At 47.5% G+C, this 25,342-nt stretch overlaps 2 protein-coding genes across 5 annotated transcripts in view; one reads left to right on the plus strand and one right to left on the minus strand.

Annotated features, from left to right (window-relative positions):
* LOC126913979 (uncharacterized) overlaps window positions 1-25,342 on the plus strand; it is a 257,491-nt gene that overhangs the window by 122,163 nt on the left and 109,986 nt on the right. The window lies entirely within an intron of this gene.
* Window positions 660-1,542, minus strand: LOC126914101 (uncharacterized). The gene is made up of 4 exons (XM_050717598.1): window positions 1,387-1,542; window positions 1,236-1,286; window positions 910-1,033; window positions 660-833 (listed from the first exon to the last, which is right to left on the minus strand). The coding sequence occupies exons 1-4, from the start codon at window positions 1,459-1,461 to the stop codon at window positions 763-765; spliced, it is 321 nt and encodes a 106-aa protein (XP_050573555.1). The 5' UTR covers window positions 1,462-1,542; the 3' UTR covers window positions 660-762.

Genomic DNA, 25,342 nt, shown 5'->3' on the forward strand with positions numbered 1-25,342 from the left:
ACGAAAACTCGTCGAATTTTATAGCTATTCCTACCCATGCTACCCTACTACATTGCCTATTTAGTTATAAATTCAATGTATCGAAACTTTCAACTTAGTTCTCGTTGATTTCGCTTCGAGTATCTACGCAAATTGCCTTCCCGAGTAAATTGCTTTCCTCCGATTCATATTTAAAATTCTAACTGATTCCTGGCGCGGAGGGCGATCAATCTTACTTCCGAGTCGCCTCCCCGGCCCTATCCGTCTTTCCAATAAAACGATACTCGCGATAAACCTTTCGAAGCCAATTAGGGGCTAATTGATTTTAACTGTAAATCTATGAGCCCTTTCCTCGGCCGGTTCTGCGGGATTGCGGTTAAGACGGGCACCGGAGATCTCTGCCAACCAGCCAGTTGTTCCCGATAAATTTACGATGACTGAACTCCCTCTTCTTACGCTCCACGCTCGTTTTCGCCTGTTTCCAAGCGTTAATGAGACCCGATCGCGTCGTGCCATCTGTCTTTCCGCGATTCCTTTTGTCTCGCTGCCAGTCTCTCTACCCTCTTTCCGTTTCCGCATCCACTTTGCGGAAGAGCTTATTATTAAACGTTCCTCCGATCGACTCTTTATCTTATTAAAAAGCTTTCGCGTAATAAGCGTTCGAAAGAATGCAAATACCATTTACACTCGTGAGTGCCAGTTGCTTTATTATTGTGGATAGTGCATAGCGTACAAGAATTTACTACGTAAATATATTGGCAGATTTAAAGGTCCATGGTGGAATTAGTTGACGTGAACCGGTTGATTCGCGTTCGTCGGATTTTCTAAGGAACGACCTTTTCGATGGCCCTTAACTGTAGACAAAAATAATCACGTTGGAAACCCGCAGCTCTCCATTGTTCGAACGTTTCGATAAATTAAAATACTCACTGCAGCCTATATACGGAACGCAGACCTGTCCCTTGGCACAATCGCTGTCCTTCTTGCAATTTTCATGCGTTTCCCGTTTGCGCCGGTCGTCCGAGATCTGCACTGCGACTACGTCCGACTCGTCCTGTCGTTTCAAACAAAAAATTTGATCGCGAGACAGTGACACAAGTTTGATCGAAGTGTAGGTTGAAACGTATCTGAAATAATTCTACTCCATTGGCCAGCGTTTTTCGCTACCTTCTATCTCGAGCAAGAAGATTCGGTTCTTTTAATACTTCCGAGTGATTTAGTACAAAAGGATCGAAGCGAAAGCTTCTTTTACTCACTGATTCTCCACTGCGATCTCCTAAGCGGATCACGTGAACCTCTGGCTCGTCCTGCGGGTGAAGGACCAAGGACGATTAGAACATGATCGCGATTTACCAGAAACGATTGAACTACGCGTTTGTTCGGTAGGACTAGCTCGTATCTTCGTACCTTGTCGTTCTTAACGATGCACCGCGTTGCCGAAACAACGTACACGAGCAGTAGAATCAGAAACAGTCGGCTCATCTTCGCTTCTCGTCTCGTTCACGCGGTCTTGCAAACACTGTCTGATGCTAATACGAATTGCTCTTTAAATACACAATCTATGCGTCATCTTTGTCGTAAACCTAGATCCATTATCGTTACAGACAGGTAGCAATTAACCGAACAGGTTAACTAATCTTCGTCGAATTGTCATACCTTTGGATTATTATTGGAAAATAAACTGGAAAGTCCATAGATGAAGGAAAGATAGCGAACGTCATAAACCACTGTCAATCGCGATCGCTTCATTTTCGCACAACGGTCTTTATCTAAATTGGAAAAACAGAATGGCCCGTAAAACGGGTCACGAATTCCAACGAACGACAATTACGTTCTGCCGTTTACGAGCCATCGTTAGAAAATGCGTTGTACGGCATGAAACGAGGCGACTGATTCGTGTCGATCGTTCGCGATATCATCGCGATTCGGTCGTTTCATTAAGCCCGCTACGGGTGAATGAATTCCGTAAAACTCATATGTCCGGTGAAAAACGAACATTGAACGAGGAAGGGAGAGGCTTGTTCCACCCTGGGAAGTCCACCACGTTCTTCCTGTTATCGCTCTCGTTTCGACGCTTTAATTACCAGGCTCATTAATAATACGATCATTACGTACGGCTAATAATATACTGTAGTTGATTAAAAGCATTCTCAAATATAACTTTAAAAATTCATCGTCACGTTGAAATTATTCGATCGTTTTTAACGTTGCAACAGTAACGTGAATAATGAAATATCTTTTTCGCAAAAAATTGGATGTTTAGGAATTTAGAAGAACATCAAAGGCTTTACCCAACCATTTTCATATCACTCAGTGACGGAAGCGTATAAAAATTCGTCGTCCCCGTCAGGAGCATCCGTTTTACGCGACTTTTTACGTCCTCAGAGATTAATTATGCATGCCTGATGTAGCTACGGTCGTTCGACGAGAATGTCCTAGCCTGTGTAATGGTTGCGCTGTTCGAAGACGCGGATACGTTGAATCGATCCAGGACAAGTATCATAAAAGTCGGAAATAGATTTATCATTCGACGTAAATTTCTGTCATATCGTTCTGCGACTCGGTTCTACTTTTGCGTCGATTTCGTAGAAAATGACAGCTCGTCGATCAATAGATAAGACGACTCGCGTTGAAAACTAAGACGAGAATCGCGCTAGTTAATGGCTATCGAGTGAAGATACAAAAAATTCTGTTTCATGCGAAATTAATAGCATCGAGATGCAGGATTTATAGATCGAGAAATTTTATTACATCTACCATGCAATGTTTTCCAGTAATTCGGTTAATTTTACATTTTAATATACGATTGTTCTGGACTATAAAATAATAATAATAATAATAATTCAAGTTTAGCGTAATTCGTAAATTTATGTTGCACAGGGTAGAACAAAATCTCTGATTTCACCGAAGTTCGATATTTCAATTCGTGGAAACACAAAGTTCCATAAGGCGATAAGTCTATTCCGTACCTATCCGACAGTAACATCACAGCGAGGGTGAAAGGCGGTCGCGTTTGCATAGTCACGACAGAGATGTCGAAGTTGCGGCCGAGTCGAAACCAGCGGTCCCCCGGCGGACACTCGACGTGACCGGCGGTCCTTTGTTCGCTTGATTACCGAACACCCTTGAAACTAGTCATTAGCTTGGCAAATAGAGAAGTCCGTGCCCGCAAACCCGCGAGTCGGAGATGGCAAGGTGTTCGCTTGCGAATAATTGGCCTGTGAATTAATTTGACCGCGCATTTCCTAATACTATTCTGTTTTATTTAACTCCTCGCCGGTAACGAACTTTTCGAATGCGAGCACGCACACAGTTATTTATTTTATTTACGCGAAGTTGGTTATCCTTGGAACGATTTAACGGAGGACAAAGAACGGTGCAATCGATCAAACCTGAAAAACGCTATTCTTGAAAAGGGGAATTCGCAAACAAGTAAAGTAAAGAGGAGGAACGCGATTAGATGCGATTCCAGCGGTGACACGCCGAGAACCTAAAAGCGTCGTAAGGTCGACGAAAGAGTTGGCGGAACGCGCTCGAGAGGCTGCGACGCTTCGTAATCTTGCATAGAAAAAGAGAAAGAGAGAGGGAAAAGAAAAAGAATATCGCGTGGAAACGGTGCGAGGAACGGGTCAAACGACGCTTAGCGATACAACTGGTAGTAGCGTTAAACGGTCGACTCGGCGTCGGACACGCGCGAAAATAAATGGAAGGAAAAGGCGTCGAATTCAGCGAGATCGTTCGTCAGTCTCGTATATTTAGACCGTGACTCTCTGTGTGTCGCGACGCGTCCTATCCTCCCTCCCCTGTCTCGTATCATCGTGATTTTCGCGTGTTCGTTATACGTCTTCCGTTCATCGACAAAAGTCCCTTAATCCGTGGAAAATAAAATTGGACGCGGTCGATCGCGTCGGGATTAACGTTTCATCGGATGGACGGCGAACTTTATTCGGTTCTGGTCGAGTCGAATAAATGGTTACAATTTCGGTCGTTGGCGTAATCCGGTTCGAATGGAGAATTACAAGTTAAAATTTTACAGACTGATTATCAGCGACGGAGGCATCGAATTATTTAATATCGATACGCTGGTTTGGTGGACGCGCGGGCGGGGTGGGGGCATCTATTATTTGATATTGATTTCGTTGAAAGCGTGTACACTAGTGTACAAGTCGGCACGATTCGAATCGTGGGAAAGCAGCTTAATTGGAACGATTATCTACCCAGTCAAAGAGATAGCGACCAGCATTTCATGATGCACTTACGTAACGATTAAACCGCGTGTATAGGCCACGAGGATACGTTCGAGGTACATCGTTAACGATGAAACTAATGCGGGACTGAGATTGGGTGGCGTGGTCGATAGAGAGAATTCCCTCATCACGGAGCTAAACCGGGTCCTCCACGCTCCTTCCCATTTACGTGCGATATCTCGTAGTTCTAATAGCGGGGCCGTCTTGTCTTACAGTTCATCGATAGGCTGGTATTGAAAAATTGTCGTAATTGTGCTTAATCAGTATTACGTTATTAAATCGATTAAAGTCACGATCTGCCGGTTACTCGCTTCCACGCGATCAGTCGAATAATTGACAACATTAAGTTCCTTTCTTTCCTTCCTAGTCTCGAAACCATAAATGATAAGCGATTATCGCAGTGGTCAAGTGGTTCGTTTTTTGGTAACGAAGCATCGTTAAGTATCTCTTTTCAAAGGAACGGCTCTGTTTCCTATGGAAATCGACGGCGGGACGTTTCCTCTCTAGCGATACCGATCGAAGGGCATACATCTTCGTCCATCCACGAGACGTCGCTTCTGGAAAACAAACTAGCTCCGTTTGAGAATGCAGTCGCCACCCTCGTGTCTCACATATAGACTAATTTCTACGAGCGTCCCTCGTGACGTCTCCAGGGAGCAATGATGGGGCTCGAACAGAGCCATTTGCCGGTGTGTAGCCATTGAATTCTATCCATTTATTCGATTCGAGCCCGCAGAGACGGCTGGCGAAAGTTTTAATTTCTCCATACGTCGCGTAATTTCTTTCCCACGTTAATTAACGTCACGCTTAAGTAGCCGTAAATGAAATCGAGATGCGAGAGATAAACATCAAGGATTTTAACGCTGTTCTACGATCGCCAAAAGATACGGTAGACTCGAAACTAGCCCATCATCGTAGCTTGTCATAGATCACGCGTGTACGAGGCATTGTGAAAGACTCGAAGGCATCGTAAATATACACATATAGCATAACTGTGTGCTACAGAGTTCGTGACTTAATCTGCAAGGGTATCTAGGCTATTTACGGCCGCGTTACACTGCTCGTAGATTTATGAGCCGATTCGGGTTTCGTGCTTTTAGATCTTTACTCCCTCGGCCCTTTCCCTTCTGCTCTTTCGATACCGTGGATCGACGCGCCGTCGTTTAATATCCGCGATGCACCGATACCCGCCGCGCATTTGCGTAATTGCGCGCGCGTTTCCATTTTATCCGTTGATTTTTCGCGAACCGCCACGCCGGTCACATCCTACCGGTATTTCGAACCGCCCATTCAAAATAAATAAGCAATAACCGACGAGGTAATCGCGAGAATGGTCAGAATTCAGTGATCGATTGGCCATTTTTGTTTGCCATTGAGATTAAAATTCGAACTTTGAAATGCTTTTAATAGGATAATACTAATGGCCGCTGTTACTCGCTTTTCCCCCTTACTGGTAACAGCGCATACGCGCAACCAGGAAAAGCCGAAGAACTCGCGAGTTTCTCGGAATCAGGCGGAACGAGCGCGACTTTTCTCGGTCTCGCGGTAAGCTTGGAAGACCGCGAGCAAAGTGCGAAACTGAAAAGAAATAAAGGAGAAGGATGATCGAGCACGTGGATAGGGGTTCCGCGAGTCTAAGCGTACACACGCCAGATTCTCGCGGTTTCTTCGAAAGTTCGGTGCCACTATGGCGCATGGAACGGCGCGTACAAGACACCCCGAACACGATACTCCACTCCGAGAATCTCAAGACGACGCACCGGTCTGGATTTCCGCTTTAGACTGCTATTATGCCAACGAATCGCGAGTTAGGCGAGAGTGAACGTCAGCCTTAAGCCGAGCCGCAGTGATATATCCGCAATCGTATAGCTTCCGGGCTTTTCTCGGCATCGAGTCGTGAAAATTCTCCTAAGATTTCCGCGAAGTCGTGTCTGTACGTCCGAGGACGTGTCTGAGGAACGATTCTAGCCTTGGCGGGATAAACAAGCGTCATAAGCTCTTGGTCTACGATTTGCCTGTCTAATTACAAAGTATCCGATAAATATCGTTCGGTCGAGCACATGAATCGAGCCGAACGAACATCTTACGAATTTAGTTTCTCCCTCAGGTTGAGGAGATGATCGTCGTCATTTTTTCTTCCGACCCTCGAGGGACGTTGTGATCTATAAGTCAACTAGCGTTCTTTCGTTCTTAATTGGGCCACGGATTAATTCCCTTCAAGTGTCTGACCGCGACGATTTATTCGACGAGAAGCAGTGGTGGCAGGAGAAGCGGGAGATAAGCAAGACAGAGGAAAGTAGAGGAAGAGCGAGGAGGATTACGAGGACTTAACTAAACGGACAGCGTCGGGCGGGAGGATGCTTCTTGACGTTTTATCGCGACACGCGTTGCCCGTTGCTGTCGACCGATCGGATTAAGTGCCGTCACGTGGAAATTATTTGGGAAGCGTTAAATATCATCGCGATCCGGCCGTATAGTTAATGAGAGGACGCGAACAACCGAAAATACGTCGCTTTTGCGGCGGTGACAATGTCTGGAAATTCGAACGATCGACACGCTGGTCTCTATGTAATAATTGGTAATTATTTAATAAAGCCGAAGAGGCGGCAGACGCATTGTACGGTTCGCAATACGTGCCGGCCGCGCCATATCCAGGCAAAATATTCGAATATAATTAACGCATGCGACACCTTGACGTTTTATCCGTTTCCGGACCGTCCTCGTCACGGTTAATTAATAATAAGCGTTTAATTAAGCGAATGGATGAGCGCTTTTGCTGATTGCGTTCGCATTACCGATGATTGTGCATGTTGCCATTTGTCATGCTCCGGTATACTGGGTGTGTTTAATCAGTCTAGCATCTTGAGACTCGAGACTTTAAAACTTACACATTTCAGACTTTTAATTCTAAACTGGAAACTTGACATTTTTCTACCTCTGCCGATAAATCCTGATAAATGAATTTTTTTCTCCGGTAAAGACAAACCTTATAAATAACGTAAAATTGAAACTAGATTGCGCAAGGTGACAGTGCATCTCTGATCCACCTGGTATATTCACAGGATCGACGCGAGTGTCATTTACGGCACGTTTTCATGGCATCGGCGTGCTTCGTTCGACCGACAATTCGGTTGGCGGTCCGTGTCACTGTCACAATGCGATCCACCGTTGAAACATATCGTTCAATTATTCCTAAACTAATATTTATCACTGACTGGCGGGCCGATGGCGCTCCACCGGGGCGCGCATTTATCGTAGCTTCGCCCGTGACGCACCCCTGCTTGTCGCGCGCGCTCGCCTCCCTTGAAATATGAACGAGAAACGTTACGACTTTGCGAGATTTTACGAGCCATCGTAATTCCGCGGTGCGTTATGTACGCCACGGTCACAGCCGGAGAGAATCGTAAGGGAATTATAGAACGCTTCCGCGTCCTCTGCGTTGCGAGTGGGAAAAGGCAATGGGAGGGACAGAGAGTCGTTTTTAGGGTGGTCCATGACACCACTTTAGGGCAAACTTCCCGGTAGTTCGTATCGAGCTGCAGACGAACGTGGGGATAACCAGTATCCGTCTTAATTTTCGAACGTAGTTCGTAAATAAGTTTGTGTAGAAGTGGATCGCCAGGTCGGGCGCGGGGATGGGGACGCGTCTAACTGAATTATAGGAATTAGCGAGCCGGTGATTTGGCAGGGGCGTCGAAGATTAATGGAAGGAGAGGCCGAACGATTTCAATCGTTCGTCTTTTGTCAACAAGTTGTTCTTCCAGGATTTCGGTCTCCGTTATCTTCGACTAGTAAGTTCTTCCACTCTTGTTGTTCAATTTGCAAGTTAAGCGTCGAGGAATTATCAGTCAGATTCATCGGTTAGCTTTAACCGCTGGGATTTCGTAGCTTAAAACCGGATCATGATATAAGATCGTCGATTTTTCTTCGCTCTCAAGCTGGTTGTTGCGATAAAGAAAGTAGTTAGGCAGCTAGGAGTTTTACAAACGACACTGTCACGCGTATTGTACGTTCGTGCGTCGGTCGCGATTTCGATTCCGCGATTACGATCGAATTTCACTCGTCCTTTCTCGAACGGTAAGTCCGGGCCCGAGCATGATAATTAATAAACAAACTCATAGATATGCGATAGAGCGTCGGGGTGAGCAGGTCGCGTGAGATATTACGTGCTGAGGGGTTGGTTCGCTTATCGACGATTAGAAACGCGATTGCCTGCTCGTTGGGATGTTTCCCGATCCCCGTGTGTTCGACTTTCCCCCATCCCCCTGCTCGGTCGCCATTTTATTCGTTCGATCCTACTGTCCTTTTTTATTTCCGTTTCGAATGGAAAAAGCGACACCACTTAAGGGATGAAATGGTTTTAACGGGAAAAGTAAGGAGAAGAGGAAAAGTGGTCGGAACGGTAGGCTTCGTGGGACAAAATTCGCGGTAAAAGTCTAGTTGTATCGGGCAAAAACAAGGGTGAGTTACGAGCAAAGGGTGCGTCGGTTGGTCCTCTCGCTCGTTCCTCAACCTCCGTGCCCTCGCCGAGTGGATAATTCGAGCGATACATTTGAATTTCCCGCCATTACCTCATCCCACTAAGTATCTACCGTCTCCTCTTATTTTTCCTAGTCCCCATCTACTATCTACATCCCTTCCTGGCCATCAGGAATTTCCATTAGCTAATTACCGACTCGACGGATAGGCGGATCTGCGTTTTTGCCTCTTTTAACCCTCTCGATGGTCCTGGGGATTAGATTCCTTCGTACGACCTTCGAGAAGCAAGGAATCCCAAGATCGGACCAATTAAAACTCAATTAACATATCAGACGCGCGAAATTTGAATTTGACCTAAAAATCGAGTCTGACAGTGTGCTCGGCCGTTTCCAAGACTAGTATCGAACGAAAGCGATGGTAGAATTCGGATATAATAATCGCAGATACGATTATTAATCGTCACGGTCGCTTTTCACTTATTATTTTCGTGATCGTGGCCGCGAGGATGCCCGTAATTATCGCGACCGCACGAATTCGGTCGATCGAATGAGAAGGCCAGGTTTTATCATTTACGCTTTACACCGTAATTAACGCGTGTGCAACAATTAGCCGCGATTAGAGCGAAATCGCGTGGAATAAATTACGCCGCGGGAATCAACGACGGAAGTTCGTGCTGCGCGTAAACCCCCCTCTCGCCGATATAATTTATCGCCGGCTCTTCGTCACGATCGCAACCGCGATATTATTTCTCTAACTGTTCCTATGTTTCTCTGTTTCAGGTAAGTGGAACAACGACGCTACTTCCCGCTATCGAAGGATATCCGTCGTGCCAGAATCTGCCGATAAATACGTTTTCGAGGCAGTGCCTCGTTCGAAATCAATTGGCAAACAGTCTTAATTGATTTTGGGATACTCTTCGGAATCCTCAGAATTCCATTCGCTTCACGTTACCACGGTACATTTCGTACAACGCGCTCGAGGACAACGTTCCGGTAACTGGTACGATCAGCCCTCTGGAAAAAGAAGAAAAAGAAATAAAAAAGAAAGAAGAATCGGTAACAGCAAGGGGCTAAGTGGGTAATGTAATGGGTCTCGGTTAACGCCAAAAGCGTCCGAAACTGTTCGAGGGTGGCGACGACGGAATTTTAGCTATTTCCTACGGATTGTCTCAGGGACGTATTTTTCGAAGGGCGAGTCGGTCGTCGAGGGAACGATAGGCTACGAGTACATAGCGATTTCCAGCAACCTTATTTACAATATATTTCGGCCCGACAGACAGGAGGACTTTCCTGCTATTGTACAAAAGAGTTGCATAAATACGATTGAACTCGCTCGCAGGGATTCCACTAAAAAATTGAAGATACGTTTGGCGTATCGGTCGATACGATACTATTCGTGCGATATATTCGTGTATTTCACAGTAAGGTTCATTTTATTTTGCTCTCTCAAAAGCAACGACGCGACGACGGCGCGACGTTTCGTGCTCGATGCACGATGAACCTTCTTCGCGAAGGTTGTAAACGTTCCCCCCGTATCTCGTTCGCTATGGACGTTTGCCCGATAAATTATTTCTTTTTTTTTCGGTTTTATGACTCGTAACGCCTGTACAGGTCTGTATCGCTCTGAAAGTCGCGTATTTCACGCGTACACCAATCGATCGGCGCGCACAATGCTTGCGTTCTTTCAGTTGAATAAGTTGCCGCACGATGAACGTTAGGCCCGCGTTGCTGACTTATTGCGCAAGTTTTCGGCTGCGAAGCAATTCGAGGCGGCGCAGCCTGAAAACAAAGTTTTTGGAGACTCACGGGAACGCTGCTGTGTTGGGCCGTTTATACCTCCTACGCCCCAGTTTACGGTGGTTTAATTATCGGTTGTAAATCAAGGCCGTCCGAAGGGGACGAAGGGTGAAAAGGGGAGAGGTTCGTCGATAAATCTCCGCGACTACTTTGCACCGAAATAACCGAGAGTGGCTGTGGAACGGCACGAAACCTACCCGAGGATTGACTCGTATCGCTCTCTTCTTAATTAATTTTTGCTAATCCCGCTGCTCGATCGAATCAACGCCCGTCGAAACCAGAGACACCGAGGGTTGGAAAGTTTCGCGAAAAATTCCACGCCGTGGCGGCACGTCGAGAAGTTCTTCAACTCGTCGGATGGTAATATTTGCATAAGTAGTCTGCGGGATCGTTAAATCCACGCTGGAAATTAGGGACGATATTAAATATGCGCTGTAAAAGTACCACTGGCGATATTTTCCTCGCGATCATCGCCACTTCATCTCGAGGAATCGTTCTTTTGCATTTTCCATGTCGATGTGCTTAAAGGAGGAACAGTTAGTCCCGAACGTTGCTCTCTCTCGCCACGATCGTTCATTGAAAAAGCTCGTTTCTCGCACGGCCAGCCAAAGGGCTCTTCATCAACCAGGGACTATCGAACAGCCAGGCTTGCGAGAGTTTCGCCAAGGGAGCGCTTTCCTTGAGCCAACCTCGCCGAAAACGAGGGATCTTCGGAACACCTAGCTGCCAACCGACTCTGTAACGAAGGTCACAGGGGAGGATAGACGCGCCTTCTCGAGATTCCGTGGAGAGAGGAGCGAGATACGAGGAAGAAAGATTCGATATCGGCTGAGAATCGATTTCTCGACTTCTTGCCGGACTTTCGCGCAGCGAAATTCGATCGTCATCGAGAAAGGCTTTTCTCGAGGACTCTTCGAGAGACGGACAGAGGGAGGGGTGGCTGTGCTAACGAAGCCACTCCCTCGTCTCTTCAGTGACCCTTGTTTCATTCCACTTTACGCTGAAAACTGCTCTTCCTCATGGAAATTACTTCCGCGCGTGATTCTCATGACTGTCCATTTTTTTCTCGAAGCCGGGGATCGAGTGGAGTAAGAGACTCGGAGATCGTCCAAGTTTCCTCGTAATATCGATTCTCGTTCGAACAGTTTCGAAGCAACGACTCTCGGGATATCGGTCTATCGCTCGTTTAAAACTTCCGACCGCAACGAGCCACTCGCTTCGTTGCGAGCAACAAATCGCGAAACACGCTCGATAGCACTTTCATTAAGGGCGCTCCTTCTTTTCGATAGGCAAAATCGAGTCGAGGAATTTTTATAGAGGTCTGCCGCGCGTACAGGGGCTGCTGCAGTCTTTGTCGTCGACGATCTTCGAAGGAGATAAGCCTAAAGACAATAGGGTGGCAGTAGGAAATGACAGCGCACGGAACTTGGAGATTCAAGACAGATTAAGGGTCGTGAAATCTTTCCCTGGCTCGCAACCTGTGCGCTCCCCTCTCGGTATTTTATAAACTTGCCGAATCCCCGGCTCGCGAAAGTGCCTCCTTGAGTTCTCGACACACTCGCCGAGGATACGGATCCAGATGGAAAAATGGTTGGGAGAAGGGATTTCCTCCCCTCTTCGTGACACGGTAAATCCGTCGGAAGTTGACGGAGGCACGATGCTGATTCGGAGAAAAAGGTCCACTTCTACGTGCCGCTATTTCTACTTATGCCGCAGAAACGCTGAATCGTTGCTAAATTACGCACGATGTCCCCTCGTGTTCTTCGTAACGTGCCACGAGAAACAATCAGATGGCTGGAGATGATTTTTCAATATCGTCCCTTCTTCGCTGCATTTCTTCCTCGATCACGAACCGGATAGTCTTACCAATCGCGTAAATCTGCCGATCGTAACTCACCTATTGTTAATCACTAACTGCAGTAAAGCGACGCGTTAATCTCGCGAAGCAAAGCCGATCTGGAATCTATGCAAATACAATTACCCTGCTCTTTAGCATCGAGCTTCGGTTCGCAGCCCTTGGCACGGAGATCGGTCGGTCCTTATCAGCTCGTTCTTCAGAGTATCCTGCAAACGAGGCGGGATCATCCCGGGGACTATGTTAATGCAATGGGGAGAGCCTTATCCCGCGGGATTAGCCGGGTTCGCGGCTCGCTCTTCTCCTTTTTGTTTCTCCGCTTTTTCCTCCGGATCGATCGACCGACTCTCCAGGTTGCTTCTACTTATTTTCTAACCGTCCACCGCAACCGCAAAGACGTACGGAATAATCCCAACAAACACGTTGATTCGTCAAACACCTACTCGCCGACTTATCATCTTCGTTTGTAAACCGTCGATGAAGGAAAAAAGAAGAGCAACGTCGAACTCGTCAGAAAAGCAGAGATCTCTTTCGGTGCCGTGAATGTTTAAAGTGGCTGCTAAAAAGCACGTTTCCGCGAACTCAGGATGTTTTCGCAAAGCAACACGCACGGTTCGCGCCAAAAATAATCTCCACGTCTCTCTGCTAGTCGGCAGAGGCAAAGTTTTGCTCGTAAAAACAAAGTTACACTGGTACGCTCCTTATCTGGTTCGTTCTGGCCAGGTTATAGCCAACCGAAGATAACGCGGCCAGGCTAAAGTGCATCGGGCGCTCCCGATGCAAACCCCTTGGCTCTTGAGGTCACACTATCAACCGCTTACCAGATCCTAATCGATGGAAACCTCCGAAGGGGATGCTTTATTGCAGCTTCCGCTCTGCGACGGGTCGCTCTCATTGCTCCGCTTCTCGCGACGAAATTCGTCGTCCTTCTAACAGCCGATTCTGTCCCGATAATTCTTTCGTTTCGTTTCGACGCGTTCGAGACGACGACGTAGACACGAATAGGATGTGTTTGCGTTGTAATCGTAATGAAAGGTTAGGTTTAGGACGTAATAAGGTTAGGGCGAGGGGTATATTTAGAGTAGACAGATAGGGTTCGAAAATGGCACGGTACGTTCCCTATGAAGCGGTCGGAACAAGTGGAGGGCGGTTTAAAATAACGGTGGCAACCACCGGCCTGGTGGCCCTTACACGAAGATTTTTATGACCGCCAAGTGTTTTCGGGGCCAGCCTCTGCTTAGCCAGGAGTTAATGGCGCCAGACGACGTTCAGATACTTTTTGTTTGTTCGTTCCGAAAAGAAACGCGACATTGTGTCCGGTGGTAACGGGGCGGTGCAGTAGCACGGTGAATCTTCAAACGTTTCATTCCTTTCTTTCCTTTTCTCTTTTATGGAACAGTCTACGGTATACTTTAAGGTTCGATTTACTCGAAGCTCGATCGAGCGTGTCGAAGCAACATTGCTAAAGTCAATCGGCCGCACGCGTACCCCGAAAAGATTACCAACGAAAGAGGGTGGCGGTTGAATTATGCACCCTGCAAATAACCTTGGAGAGTCACGTACCCGTTCGCTAATATACGACACTGTATCCGTTTTTACGGGGATTGTCGAATCGCGTTAAACCTCTCCCTCGGTGGCCGATTATGCTCAACGAACGTTCGTGCTCGATCGAGATCGATGTCACAAGTTTGCCCCGTAGGAATTGGCGATTCGGGCGACCGGGTCGTCTGTCAACGGCGTGAAAAAAATTGATCGTTAATGAGCGCTGGGATGGTGGGTCTGGTCGAAGGGGTATTAAAATCACGCTGGCGTCGAGGGGATCGTTCGGCGACACGATTGTCTCCGTTTTTTCAAGTTAATCGGTGGCAAATTCGCCCTTTGATTCCTGGACGCGGCGGCGCGGGCAATTAATGACGGAGGAAAATGTAATTAATAAAAGGTCGGCTGAGAGAGCGCGCAGGATGGGACGAACGTTTTCAGGTGTTAGGTTCATGCACGAGACGCCTGGATCGTTTTGCAAGCTCGAAGAATCGTAAGTCGAAGCTTAGAGCTGATGTCACTTCCGGCCACTGAACACAATGGCGCTTAATCGACCGGAAGAGGTCAGATTCGGTCAGCTTCGACGAATATTTGCCCTACTTTCCATATATTTTCCTTCGCGTTAAATCTGATTGCTCTTTCCCAGCAATTCTATCTACGGAATATTTTATCTGATATCGTCTGCTAATCTTTCGCTATAATTCATCCGAAAACAAACGCCGCAGCAGCTTAAACAAAGACGATCCGCCGGGCACAAGTTCCTATCAAATCGTTTCGTAGAAAAGATCGAGCGATCCTTCCACGACTAAAAACTGCACCCAATACTCGCGCATAGAGAAAGATAAAAAACCCGGAACGTCCATCAAGAGAACGTCGTGCGCTTGTCGCGGCGCGCAGGGAGCGCGGACGAAAAAACACGCCTGGTATCCGCGGCAGACGATTCCGGGGATAACACCGCAGTCGATTAACAGCCCCGGCCATACTACCGACATATACGAAGATCTCGCTTTCAATTTCGGCCCGCCACATTTTAATCACCGGCGATAACTCTTCCGATATATCGTAGTTGTCCGCTTGCCCTCTGGTCCTATCGCGTCGTTTCCCTGCCGCTCTTCGTCCCGTTGCGTGGCTCCTCGATGCCGCAACGCAATCCCGCGGAAGAAAGCAATTCGACATCGAGTTGGCCCTCGATCGGGCCGCACGCTCGCCCACGCCAACTCTTCGATATCTCCTGGACTCGGTCATTGTATGCGCTTTCGCCGCAACGCGGATGAATAGTTAACTTTTCCACGGCGCCCGTACAAAGTGGGGCAGTGTGTACCGTGGCGTCCCGGACGCGTTCCGTCTGCATCGATATTGCATCGTACACGTTTATTCCCCGGGAGTTGGTGCTTCCGCGTGGCTTCTCCGCATTCTCAGCGGGATATGCAAGCCTGTCGGGACGTACGTCGATCGATGCCGTCCGCGCTCAATGCACGATGAAAGGTCTAATTTCCATACGCGCTCCGCTTGCATCGCACCGGGCCCTACCGTCGTGAATTTGTATCTAGCGCAATTCCCGCGTGCCATATATGCCAGCGTGTCTTCGTGCAAGCGGAGGCTGAACGCTGCTGACGGATATATTACCTGGGCAGCCGTATTCCAGCCGATTTTAATCGACATGCCCTGAGATAGAGCGGGCCATGGCCGTTTACCATGCACCTTTTCGCCAGCACGTTTTTCTTTATTCAAACGACGGGTCGTGCGTTTTTTGACTTGTTTCCCGTATGCCTCGGAATAAACGACCGCTCTATTCCGCTTTATAGTTCTTTGTTAACCCCGCCAGAACCGCCATGGATGAATACAAGTTGCCGAACGTCGTGCATCGAACGTAGAAAATTTGCTACTAAATAGAAATGCGAGGTTATAATTTGATAAGCGCGAATATCGTATTTGATATCAAATTAACGGTATAAAATTGAAAGATTTCTGCAATTTTACGCGAAATCAATACGCGCTCTCTTACGATCGCGTGGATGAAATTTGGTGATAAAGTCGCGCCACGTTACTCGCACAGCTAACTTACGTTTTCGTGTGCGCGGTTCACGGGCAACGGCGTGGACCGGAAATGGGTCAAAGCCGAATGACACGGCTGCCAGATCGATTCCTCGCGATCTCGCCCGCTGCTTTATCGTCACGACGGGATATTCAGAGGTCATTAACGCGAGAAGAAAAGCTCGGATAAGTTACGTGCCTGCTAAAGAGCACTTGCCTCCCCGAACAGTGATAGGCTTTCTCCCGGTAATGACAACGCCAATGCTGAGTAATCGGCGTTCTGTTACTCTCGCAAACAGAAACTTAGATATCGCCTTTGAAACTATCGACTTGGAGTGTTTCTCGAACCAGACTCTGTCGATACAAGATAGATAGATGCAAATAAAGATCATACTGTGTACAGTATTACGCATCTTCTGTGTTTGCTTCACATTATTAACCTCGCTCAGGTCTTCGTTTTTATGTCAACAACATTCTTGTTTCAAACGCGCAAAAAGACTTAAATCTCAAAAAGAAGGGAAGAGAAAAGAAAATGGGGAATATAAGAATAAAATTCGAATTTTGTCATCTTTCACGAACTTAAAACATTTCTTCTAAAAAGATGCGAGGGTCGCCCAGAAAGTACTACCCGTTTACATAATGAAAGCTATATAAAACGAGGTAATGTACTTGTAGAAGGTTACCTAGCTTCGTTCCGGTATTCACATAAGCCGTGGAAAATTTTATGTTTAAATATTTAATATCGTCGTTGCATCCTAAAACGTTTAAAATGACGACGCGAATTGAAAATTTCGCCGATAAAGCTTCTACGCATTTCGAATGCTGAAAAAATTCTTCCAAGAGGAATTCACCACCGAATTATAGCAGTTAACGGTAATAGACTTATGGATGAATTATTGGCAAGACCATCGGTACGGCAATTCAATGGGGGCAGAGAAACTGTACGTGGTCGTAAGCATTCAGGCCGCCCGTCTCTCATTACAGAGTAGCCGAGGAACGTGTCTGCGATTTCATTGCAAATGGTATTCATAGCAGTTTTTTTGCAAAACTAAAAGCGTTGTTTGGTCGACTATGCTTCGCGAGAAACGATGATTTATAGGATTGCGTAAGACGATGGTTATGCGAACTGGCGGCGGAAGCGTATGACGAAGATATAGAAAAACTCGTATAACGTTACGATAATTGTCCAAATAGAGCTGATGGTTGTATCGAGAAATAACTTAGTATACATACTAAAATTAGAAATAAAGAAAGAATTTTAAGATGCATTTGTATTGTTGTTCTTTCAAAACGTATATTACTTTGTGGAGGAGCCTAGCGTGATAAATCGAAAGTGATCCAAAGAACGTATTTTTATTAAAAGTCGTAATAAGAAAAGGTCACGCGACACAATTAGACTAAGTGAAAGAACGAAGGACGAGACAAAAGAAAGTTTCCTACTATTCCGATAACTTCATCCCCTTCGTAGCTGCACAATACTTTCGAATCGAGAGACCAGACGAAAGACCTTTGAACGAAGGCAAAGAGAGAAAGATACGGTTCTAATTAGCCGTGTTATTTTTCCGAAGAAGTTGATGTTGATCGAATGGAACGTTTCCATTCCGGGCATTTGTCCCGAGCGACGGAAAGAGAGCAAACCCTCCGGCACGGTTAGCGAAGAGTCGTCCCACGGGAGAACGAACGTTAGCCGAGAATCGTGGAGGGACGTGCGAGAGATTTGTGTATTTTGACGAGTTTCAGCCTCGTCGGAAACCGGATGTCTCCACTCCGTCGGCTCGAGGCGCGACCAGCTGTCTCACCGCTTTCGACCTCACTCCTCTCTCGCTTTGCCCTCTCTCGATCCTGTCTCTCCTTCTGTCCAGGACGCGTCGTTATAAATGCAAATAACCGCTCTCTTTCTCTATTTATTCTCTTTTTTTTCCGCTTCGCGGCTCCTTGTCCGGACAGCGGGAAACGCGGGCTAATTAGTAAGAGAGATTAAGGGGAAATTTATTTGGTCGAGATCTCATCCCGCGCTCCGATGCACCTCGTCTCTGGGGTTGCGTTTCGTTCGCGAAAATTGACGAACTACATTGTACCCCTTTCGTTTCGATTCATACGCTTAACTCAATTACGACTCTTTCGTTGATTAGTGGAATTGCGGGTTTCATTGTACAGTGGAAAGAGGAGAGGAATCCTTTGACGAAAGCGAATTTATCAATCGACGTTCCTCGTATTCCCCAAAAAGACCGATTCGATAGAAAGTTATCGTAGGATATCGGCTGCGAATCGAGCTGGTTGAAGGCGCGAATGGAACGAAAGAGTGGGAATAGGCTATCATAAACATCGTGACAAGTTCATTCGAAGGGAGGATCGTTTTTACAGAGAATGTTTCCGATCGTCCGAGGGAAAAGTGTAGAGAAACCGGGAGGTGGCGCGTGCGCGAGCACTCACCACCGAGTCTTGGTTTACGGCGTGGTGGCGCGACGCCAGGCGTCGTCAGTAGCGCGGCGTGCGCCGTCACACTCGCACGTTCCTCCTTCAGAAGCCGCGCATTCCTATGTAGCTCGCGTTGGCACACGTTCTGTCTACGATTCGTCGCGTATTACCGAACCTTTTTATTTTTATTAACATCCAGGTTCGATCGTTCGTCTACTCGTTGTAGGATATAGAAACGAAAAGACATCTAAAGACATTTTTATAGTGTTCTCCAGTGACGTGTGAACAGGAAACGCGAATTCCATTATTGAGAATGACGCGAAGATAATATTACGGGAACAAAAAGAAAAAAAGAAAGTATCGGACCAAGAGAATCACCCCACTGAATCAATTTACAATTCGATCGGAAAATTATCAGATAAAGAGGGAGAGAAATAAATGAAAAAATCCAAGTACCAAAGTAAACGCGAATAATCGATGGGAAATTAAGCGGAAAAGACGTAACTAAAACTGTGTATTTCACCGTGGCGCAAGTAAATACGGACGACAGGATAAACACGATCGCGGTCTAACGTCAGCTTCGTAGGAAGTTTTTGCCGGGCTGCGTCGGTCGACTTGTGTTCCGGCTTTCGTGCAGAACGGTATTCAATACGCGGGACGGTGCGTTCGCGGTTATCGCGGCGGAATAAATCGCGATAAATTGCCGGTTCGTGCGGAGCGGCGCCTGCACACGTTATACGGCCTCCTCGCACGTGTCGCGCTTCCACGGTGAAACCGGCTCCTGTTTTCCCCGTTTGTTACCGACGTTTTACGCTATTCCAGTTTATTAGCCCGTTACTCGTGCCGTGATGCTTTCTCGTGTCGATTAATCAACCGGCGACATCGACATCGCTTCTCTCGGCTGACGTTCCTGTCGAGGCTGATACCTCGAAGTCTGGACCTCTGATGATCCGCGACCGTTCGTCCCCTCGAACGACTCGCGTTCTTTCCTGAACTATGTTATATTTTTTCCTTCTCAGGAGATAATTTAGCGATGAATCGTTTAAAGGGGGTCGTTGATTGCGTTACGTTATCGTTCGATGGTTTACGATCGATCCGCGTACGAGCGTGATGTTCGTCGAACATTGGTCGTACTCGCCACCGATGAGCTGTGAAAAAGTGTTGTGAAAAGGAGTATACAGTGAAGTTACTCGTGTCACACGGCGAGAGCATCGACGAGCCAGAGGAAAGTTGCTTGCTGAAATCGGTGGAACGACATGGCGACTGGACAGCAGGAGGGCAAGGAATCTCCCAGGTATTTCTTTTCGATCCACACCGTCACGTCACGTCGAGTCGTAATTATCGCTGCTTCATAGAGGGAATTTTATTAATCCCAAGACGAGTGAAACGTGTTAAACCTCTATACGTTCGCTTTCTTTGTTCGATCAAACAATTTTGGTAGAAGAGTCACGTTTAGTTGGCGAAGGTAGAGAAATCCTTCGCTTCGCTGTTTCGTAAGATACGCGAACTATTCGTCGAATGGTTCTCACCAACAAACCATTTATCTCCGATAATCTTCTGGCTTATTACGAAAGAAACATCTCGATATACTCCATGACGATGGACGATGGAACCGCTCCACGCATAATCGCGTCGACGCAAATAATTAATTGTCAACGAGCGATGAAGTCGGGAAGCGATCCGCTGACGCACCTTTGAGCCGCGTCTCGCGTCCAATTACCGGCAAATGGCACGATTCTCGCGGGTTATATCCTGTTTGAGCGCGAGTCTGTGCAACGCCGGATAGATTTGTTTTCGGCGGATCACTCGAAAATTAAATGCGCGCAATAATAATCGCGTAGGCACGTAGGTCGCGACGCGAAACGAACGGGCCGTGTACGTTTCGCGCGATCGACCGTGTGCAGTTGCAGCTGCACACGTGCAGCTCTGGCTTTAGGTACATAATGCTGTTGGTGAGAGGTAAAGGGTGGCAGGTGAAGGAGGGAGAAAGGGACAGCGAATGCGAAATTGCAAACAAAACTTGAAATGCGTGTCCCCGCTCTCCGTGCGGACGACATAATAACTAATTAAAAATACGCAAATTGCTGCACCTCGTTAATGGGAATAGCGTGTGAGCGACTGTCCGACAATCACACGCGGGGAGTAATTATTCGCGATTTCGTCGCGAGACATTTGCAGACAGCGATCCGCGTGCATCGACACGCGTGAATTCGCACGATACCTGGCTACGAGTCTCGTGACGAAGCTTATGGGAAACGTAAATGATTGATAGGTCGGCGAAATTTGCCAGCGAACCGGCGATAAAACTGTACAAATTAGTTGTTAATATGAAATTCTAGATAGTCAATCGTCTGCTTAACGTAAGCGCGTACAATGCGCTGATCATCGGGCGAATCGCAATCGGAACAGGGATAAACGTCCAAGTACTTTTTTATTGCGACTAGGGGTACTTTTTAGTCGCGTAAATCGCTGGAGAGAAAACGCCAACGTTGGCCTAGATGCAGTTTTATTCCGGATAGCCAGCAGCGAATGCGTAGATGAAAATCGTGGAAAAAGGGCAACGAGAGAAACGATGGAGCATCTGTCGCAGAACGCGTTGCGGTAAATAATGCGGCGGTAGCGTAGCACTAGCGGAATACTCAAGATCAACCGCAAACTATCTAAGTCGCGAATGCTGTTGGAATTTAATCTGAGCAAGAAGACGCGAACGTAATCTCGGGAGTTCGCCGAATTATGAAACAGCGGCGAACAAGTTTTCCTTTTCCCTATCTGGAACGAGAGGGTAGGAAGCGAAGCAAAGACGTACGACCTGAAGGGAAGATTCTCGTAATTTTTCCATCGACATGGGTCTGACCTCTGGTCCACAGCCCTTCTCACGATGCTCGTTTCCACTTATTACGATTCAGCGTTGTACCCTCGAAAGGAGACTCCAATATTCCGGATATTGTACGAACACCATGCCACCCGATTATTTTCTTCTTCTTTTTTTTTTTTTTTACTCCGCTATGCTCGTCCGGTTATTACGAAACTCGCTTTCAACGAAGGTTGGCGGTGCTGCTGCTGCTGCTGCTGCGAAGGCTCTAGCTATACGCGGCAGAGCGGAGAAAAATGTCGGATGTATGCCCGTAGGGCTTTGTCATTTTCGTCGTGGGCTCTCGCAGCTTTTCCGCGCTTTTCTACTCGGCGCGGAGCTCGTTTCGCCTGCCATCGGCGAAAACCCTTTTCTTCTGGACCATGGCGCGCCACTGGCAATGAAAATACACGGGGCGCACACCGCCTCTCCTTTATTTTTAACGCGCGATATATATTGGCAGGTTCTTTGTGAGTGTTTCGCGCCTACATCGACGAAACGCGATTTCTACTCGCCGCCTGGGGAGATAGCGAATTCGATTTCGCACCACTTTGATCGCCAGAGTATATCTTTAATTAAGTCTTCTTATTGACGCGTTCGGAATTTTCCACTTTATATTTTCGCCTTCATTGAAACGACTATTTGCCAGAAGCGATGCAATGAAACTTGCGTGGGTTAGTATCGCGAGAAATCGATGGCTGGAGTATACAATACTAAAGAGGCACTGCATTAACGGCGCGCTCCACTCCATTTATATTTAATCGCCGCGATGTTTACAGTACTGTCGAAGATATCGCGTTGAGCGTATACACCGATATCGACCTATATCCAGTCTCATTTTCATTTTCCCATAATTTAACCAGAATGGACCATCTTCCGATCAAATAACGGCGTTCGAACGACGAAGCGTTTCACCCCAACAGCTCCAAAAAGTGCGTAGTCATCGCGTAACAGGTTTCTATTGTTCCCTCGCGTCCGAATCAATTGGTCACGAAGCTAACCACGAACCCTGAAACGCTTGTATTTCCCGAAGAACCTTCGGCCCTCGCTTAAACCAGGGAAAGTTGTTCAGAACGAAAATAAGAAAGCGCGTGTGTGAACCACGAGAGTCGAATACGTGACGAGACCGAGCAAAAGGATGATTGGTAACGAGAAGAAGAAACGATGAATTTCATTGGCTTGGCAGAATGGCACGTGTGGACTTACGCGTGTACTTCGCGGACCAGCTGTTTCGTACCCTTCGTCTCTATTTGTTTATCTCTGTCTGGCCAGCCTTAAGCTTTTCTTGCGGATCCGTCTTGTGTTTGTTCTCCTCGCCATCCTTCCTTTTCCTGAGATCTCTTCCTCGACCGTTCGGAGAAGTTTGCACACCCAAGACTCCGATACATTTTTCCCCTTTTTCCTATCGGGAAGAAAAGGAGATGGCAAGGCCAAGGAGGTAAAGGCTCGATACGCGGCGTCGAAAGGAAAATAATAAATCTAATATTAATCTCATATTCCTTGGCTGGTCCATCCTTTGATGCTGCTGCGACTCCTTACAACCAGGGAATATCCAGGGGATAGAGACTCGCGCTGCTTCGAATTTTCTCCGTTGAAACGGGCTCCACGTCCCTCGCGACTACGTCAACCACAAACTAAGGGTAGAAAACGCTGAATCTCATTTCAGTTGGTTTTTCTTTTTCGCTGAAAATTTGCGGCCGGACCACGGTCGGGACGAATTTCCTTTTTCTCCCATTTCCTTTTATTTTTCCATCGCGTTTCTACGGCAGGTCGACGGGTCTCCATGCGCGCGGATTCGTTCGCTAACGTTACATAATACCTATTTTGTCGAGTCTTTTACCGGCGGTCGGTGACTAACGAACGATTCTTCGCGGTAGAAAGGAAAGTGTCTCGTCAGCGTCAGTCTGAAAGGACGAGGAAAAGCCTGTCGGAAGGCCCCGCTGCGAAAATTGCGCCCCGCCCGCTGCTATGCACGTACGCGAGACCGAGACGAGTCGGTGTAATTTGTTTTCGGCCTTCTTTGCCTGCTCTTCTTTTTTGCACCGTTCTTCGTCTTCTCCCTCCTCCACCTCGTCCTCCGCATTCTCCTCCTCCTAGGCAGCTTTTTCTCTGTCTCGCGTGTATTTTCAAGAAGCAGCTACCTAATGAAGCTCGTTCGAACGGACAGCGGCCTCATCGACAAATATTTCTCGTTGCTCCACTCCAGCCACCCGTTCCATCTAATTTCGTGGCTTCTTCGCGAAACAGACATCGAGTGGCTCGACTTCTATTCCTCCGTGGCGCGGTCCCATTGGCATCTCGTCCCGTCGATATTCCCGTCAATTCCGGTTGACACGTAATTATTTCGGCATTTGCAGCTCGCCGTTTATCTCTCGCGGTTTTCGTCGTCGTTGTCGTAACAACCTGCGCCGCTCGTATCTCCTCTTTCTTGCTTCTTCTTTTTCCTTTCCTTTCTCTCCTTTCAACTGTTCGTGACTGTAAATCACCGACGGGGAAACGAATTGCGAACGGTGCCGGGGGATTAGGACGAGCTCATACGCTTTAATTAATTACTTTTCGGGTGCGCGTTGGCGGAAGTTTCCTTTGGAAAAGCAACTGCCGGACTCTTGGTGGCGCGCGACTCCATTACTCGTCTCTTTGAAAATTAGTTTGAGCATCGCGGCTCGAGATGCATGCGCGCGCGCGCGCACAAGCGAGCGACCGAGCGCTCGACCCGGTAGGGTAGTTAGTCGGGGGCGAAGCGGCGGGCTAAACTCGCGCATAATGACGGCAGATTGAAAAAGTTTGCCGGAACCGGCAGCGGTCGGGACGGACGGGGTTGCTTTTTTTCTTCTCTCCACGGGAACATCGCGTCGCAGTTCAACCGGCTTAAATGGAGGTTATGCGCGATTATCCTCTTTTGCCGCGTACTTCCGCGCGCGACGATACCTTTCTGAAAGCGCGACAACGACGCGAATGGAATTCTCGCGGGAGTGGCTTTTAAAAGCGATACGGAATTGGGTTCCTCCGTTGCTTGTATAGCAAGTTTCTTCCACGGTATAGCAATACAGTTGCATCGGTGTAAAATTAGCGCTAGAGTAAGGCACACTTATCGTTAAGATCGTATTCACGCGCCACGGGAGACGCATCCTTAAGACGTCGAGAAAATACGATCGCTCCATCGATCCGTCTCCTATCTGCGGTGGCGCGTCACCAATTTCTTCGTATTCTCTCAAGAAATTTGCCTTTCAAACAAGATGCTCCGTCGCAATCGCAAAAATACCTCTTTCTCTAAAGTACATGGAAAGCGGAATGGTATCGCGTGACTCGCGTCTGCGCCTCGTCTTTAATAACGAGAACCGTATACGCAGTTTCGTTGGATGCCGACGTTTCGAAGGCGCCAACAAAAATAACAGCAATAAAAAATAACAGCATGAAACGGCCGTTAATTACAGATGCTCCTTTTATCTAGATACATTCCCGCGTACATGCGGATATTCGTATAACCGAGGGTAAGAGTAACGGGCGCAGCCAACGAAAAAGAATGTACAGAAGCGCGCTAACACGAAAAATCCAAGGAAGAAAGGTGAAGTTGTTTCGAGGTCGAAACGTGTCGGTGATCGAGCTTACGCTTTCACGAAGGCAGAAAGAAGAAGGACCGTTTCCTCGACCGAACATAGAAAGGCTCAGGTCACTCCCTCCGTCGAGCCACCTTTGGCAGTCGATCGAGCCCATTCAGGTTGAATCGAAGCGCGGGCCACCACCGATTACGGACTTATTTATCGGTTCTATTGTCCTCTCGGTTTGATCTCCGGGTTCTCCCCGACCCCCAAAGCCGCGTCAAAGACCCGACGTCCTTTCTTTCCCGTCGCGACATATTACCTTCCGCGTTCGATCCGATCGTCGGCCGCTTTTCTATCCGCGTCGGTTTTCGAGTCTCTGGTAATTTGTCAATCGCCTTCGGTTCCGACGTTGTGCTACCTTAAATCAACGTTATCTTTTCGCTGACGTTTGAGAAAACGTCACTCGACATTAGAGACCGCGAGCGTTCACCCCGATTTTTCCAGTGATTTTTCGCCGTCCCGGAGGTAAAGCACCCCCGTCACGAAGACACACGCAAAGAGACGACTTCACGATTGAAACGATAGTGCGTTTCTCGCGAAGG

The sequence above is a fragment of the Bombus affinis genome, chromosome 3 (genome assembly GCF_024516045.1).
Source record: "Bombus affinis isolate iyBomAffi1 chromosome 3, iyBomAffi1.2, whole genome shotgun sequence".
NCBI classification, from domain to species: domain Eukaryota; kingdom Metazoa; phylum Arthropoda; class Insecta; order Hymenoptera; family Apidae; genus Bombus; species Bombus affinis.

What these genes read in the sequence shown, in the direction of transcription:
- LOC126914101 (XM_050717598.1), bottom strand. Translation starts at nt 1,461, where the DNA reads ATGAGCCGACTGTTTCTGATTCTACTGCTCGTGTACGTTGTTTCGGCA. An exon ending in GCATCGTTAAGAACGACAAG is followed by an intron (nt 1,287 to 1,386) that starts GTACGAAGATAC and finishes CTTCACCCGCAG; the next exon opens with GACGAGCCAGAGGTTCACGT. An exon ending in GAGATCGCAGTGGAGAATCA is followed by an intron (nt 1,034 to 1,235) that starts GTGAGTAAAAGA and finishes TTGAAACGACAG; the next exon opens with GACGAGTCGGACGTAGTCGC.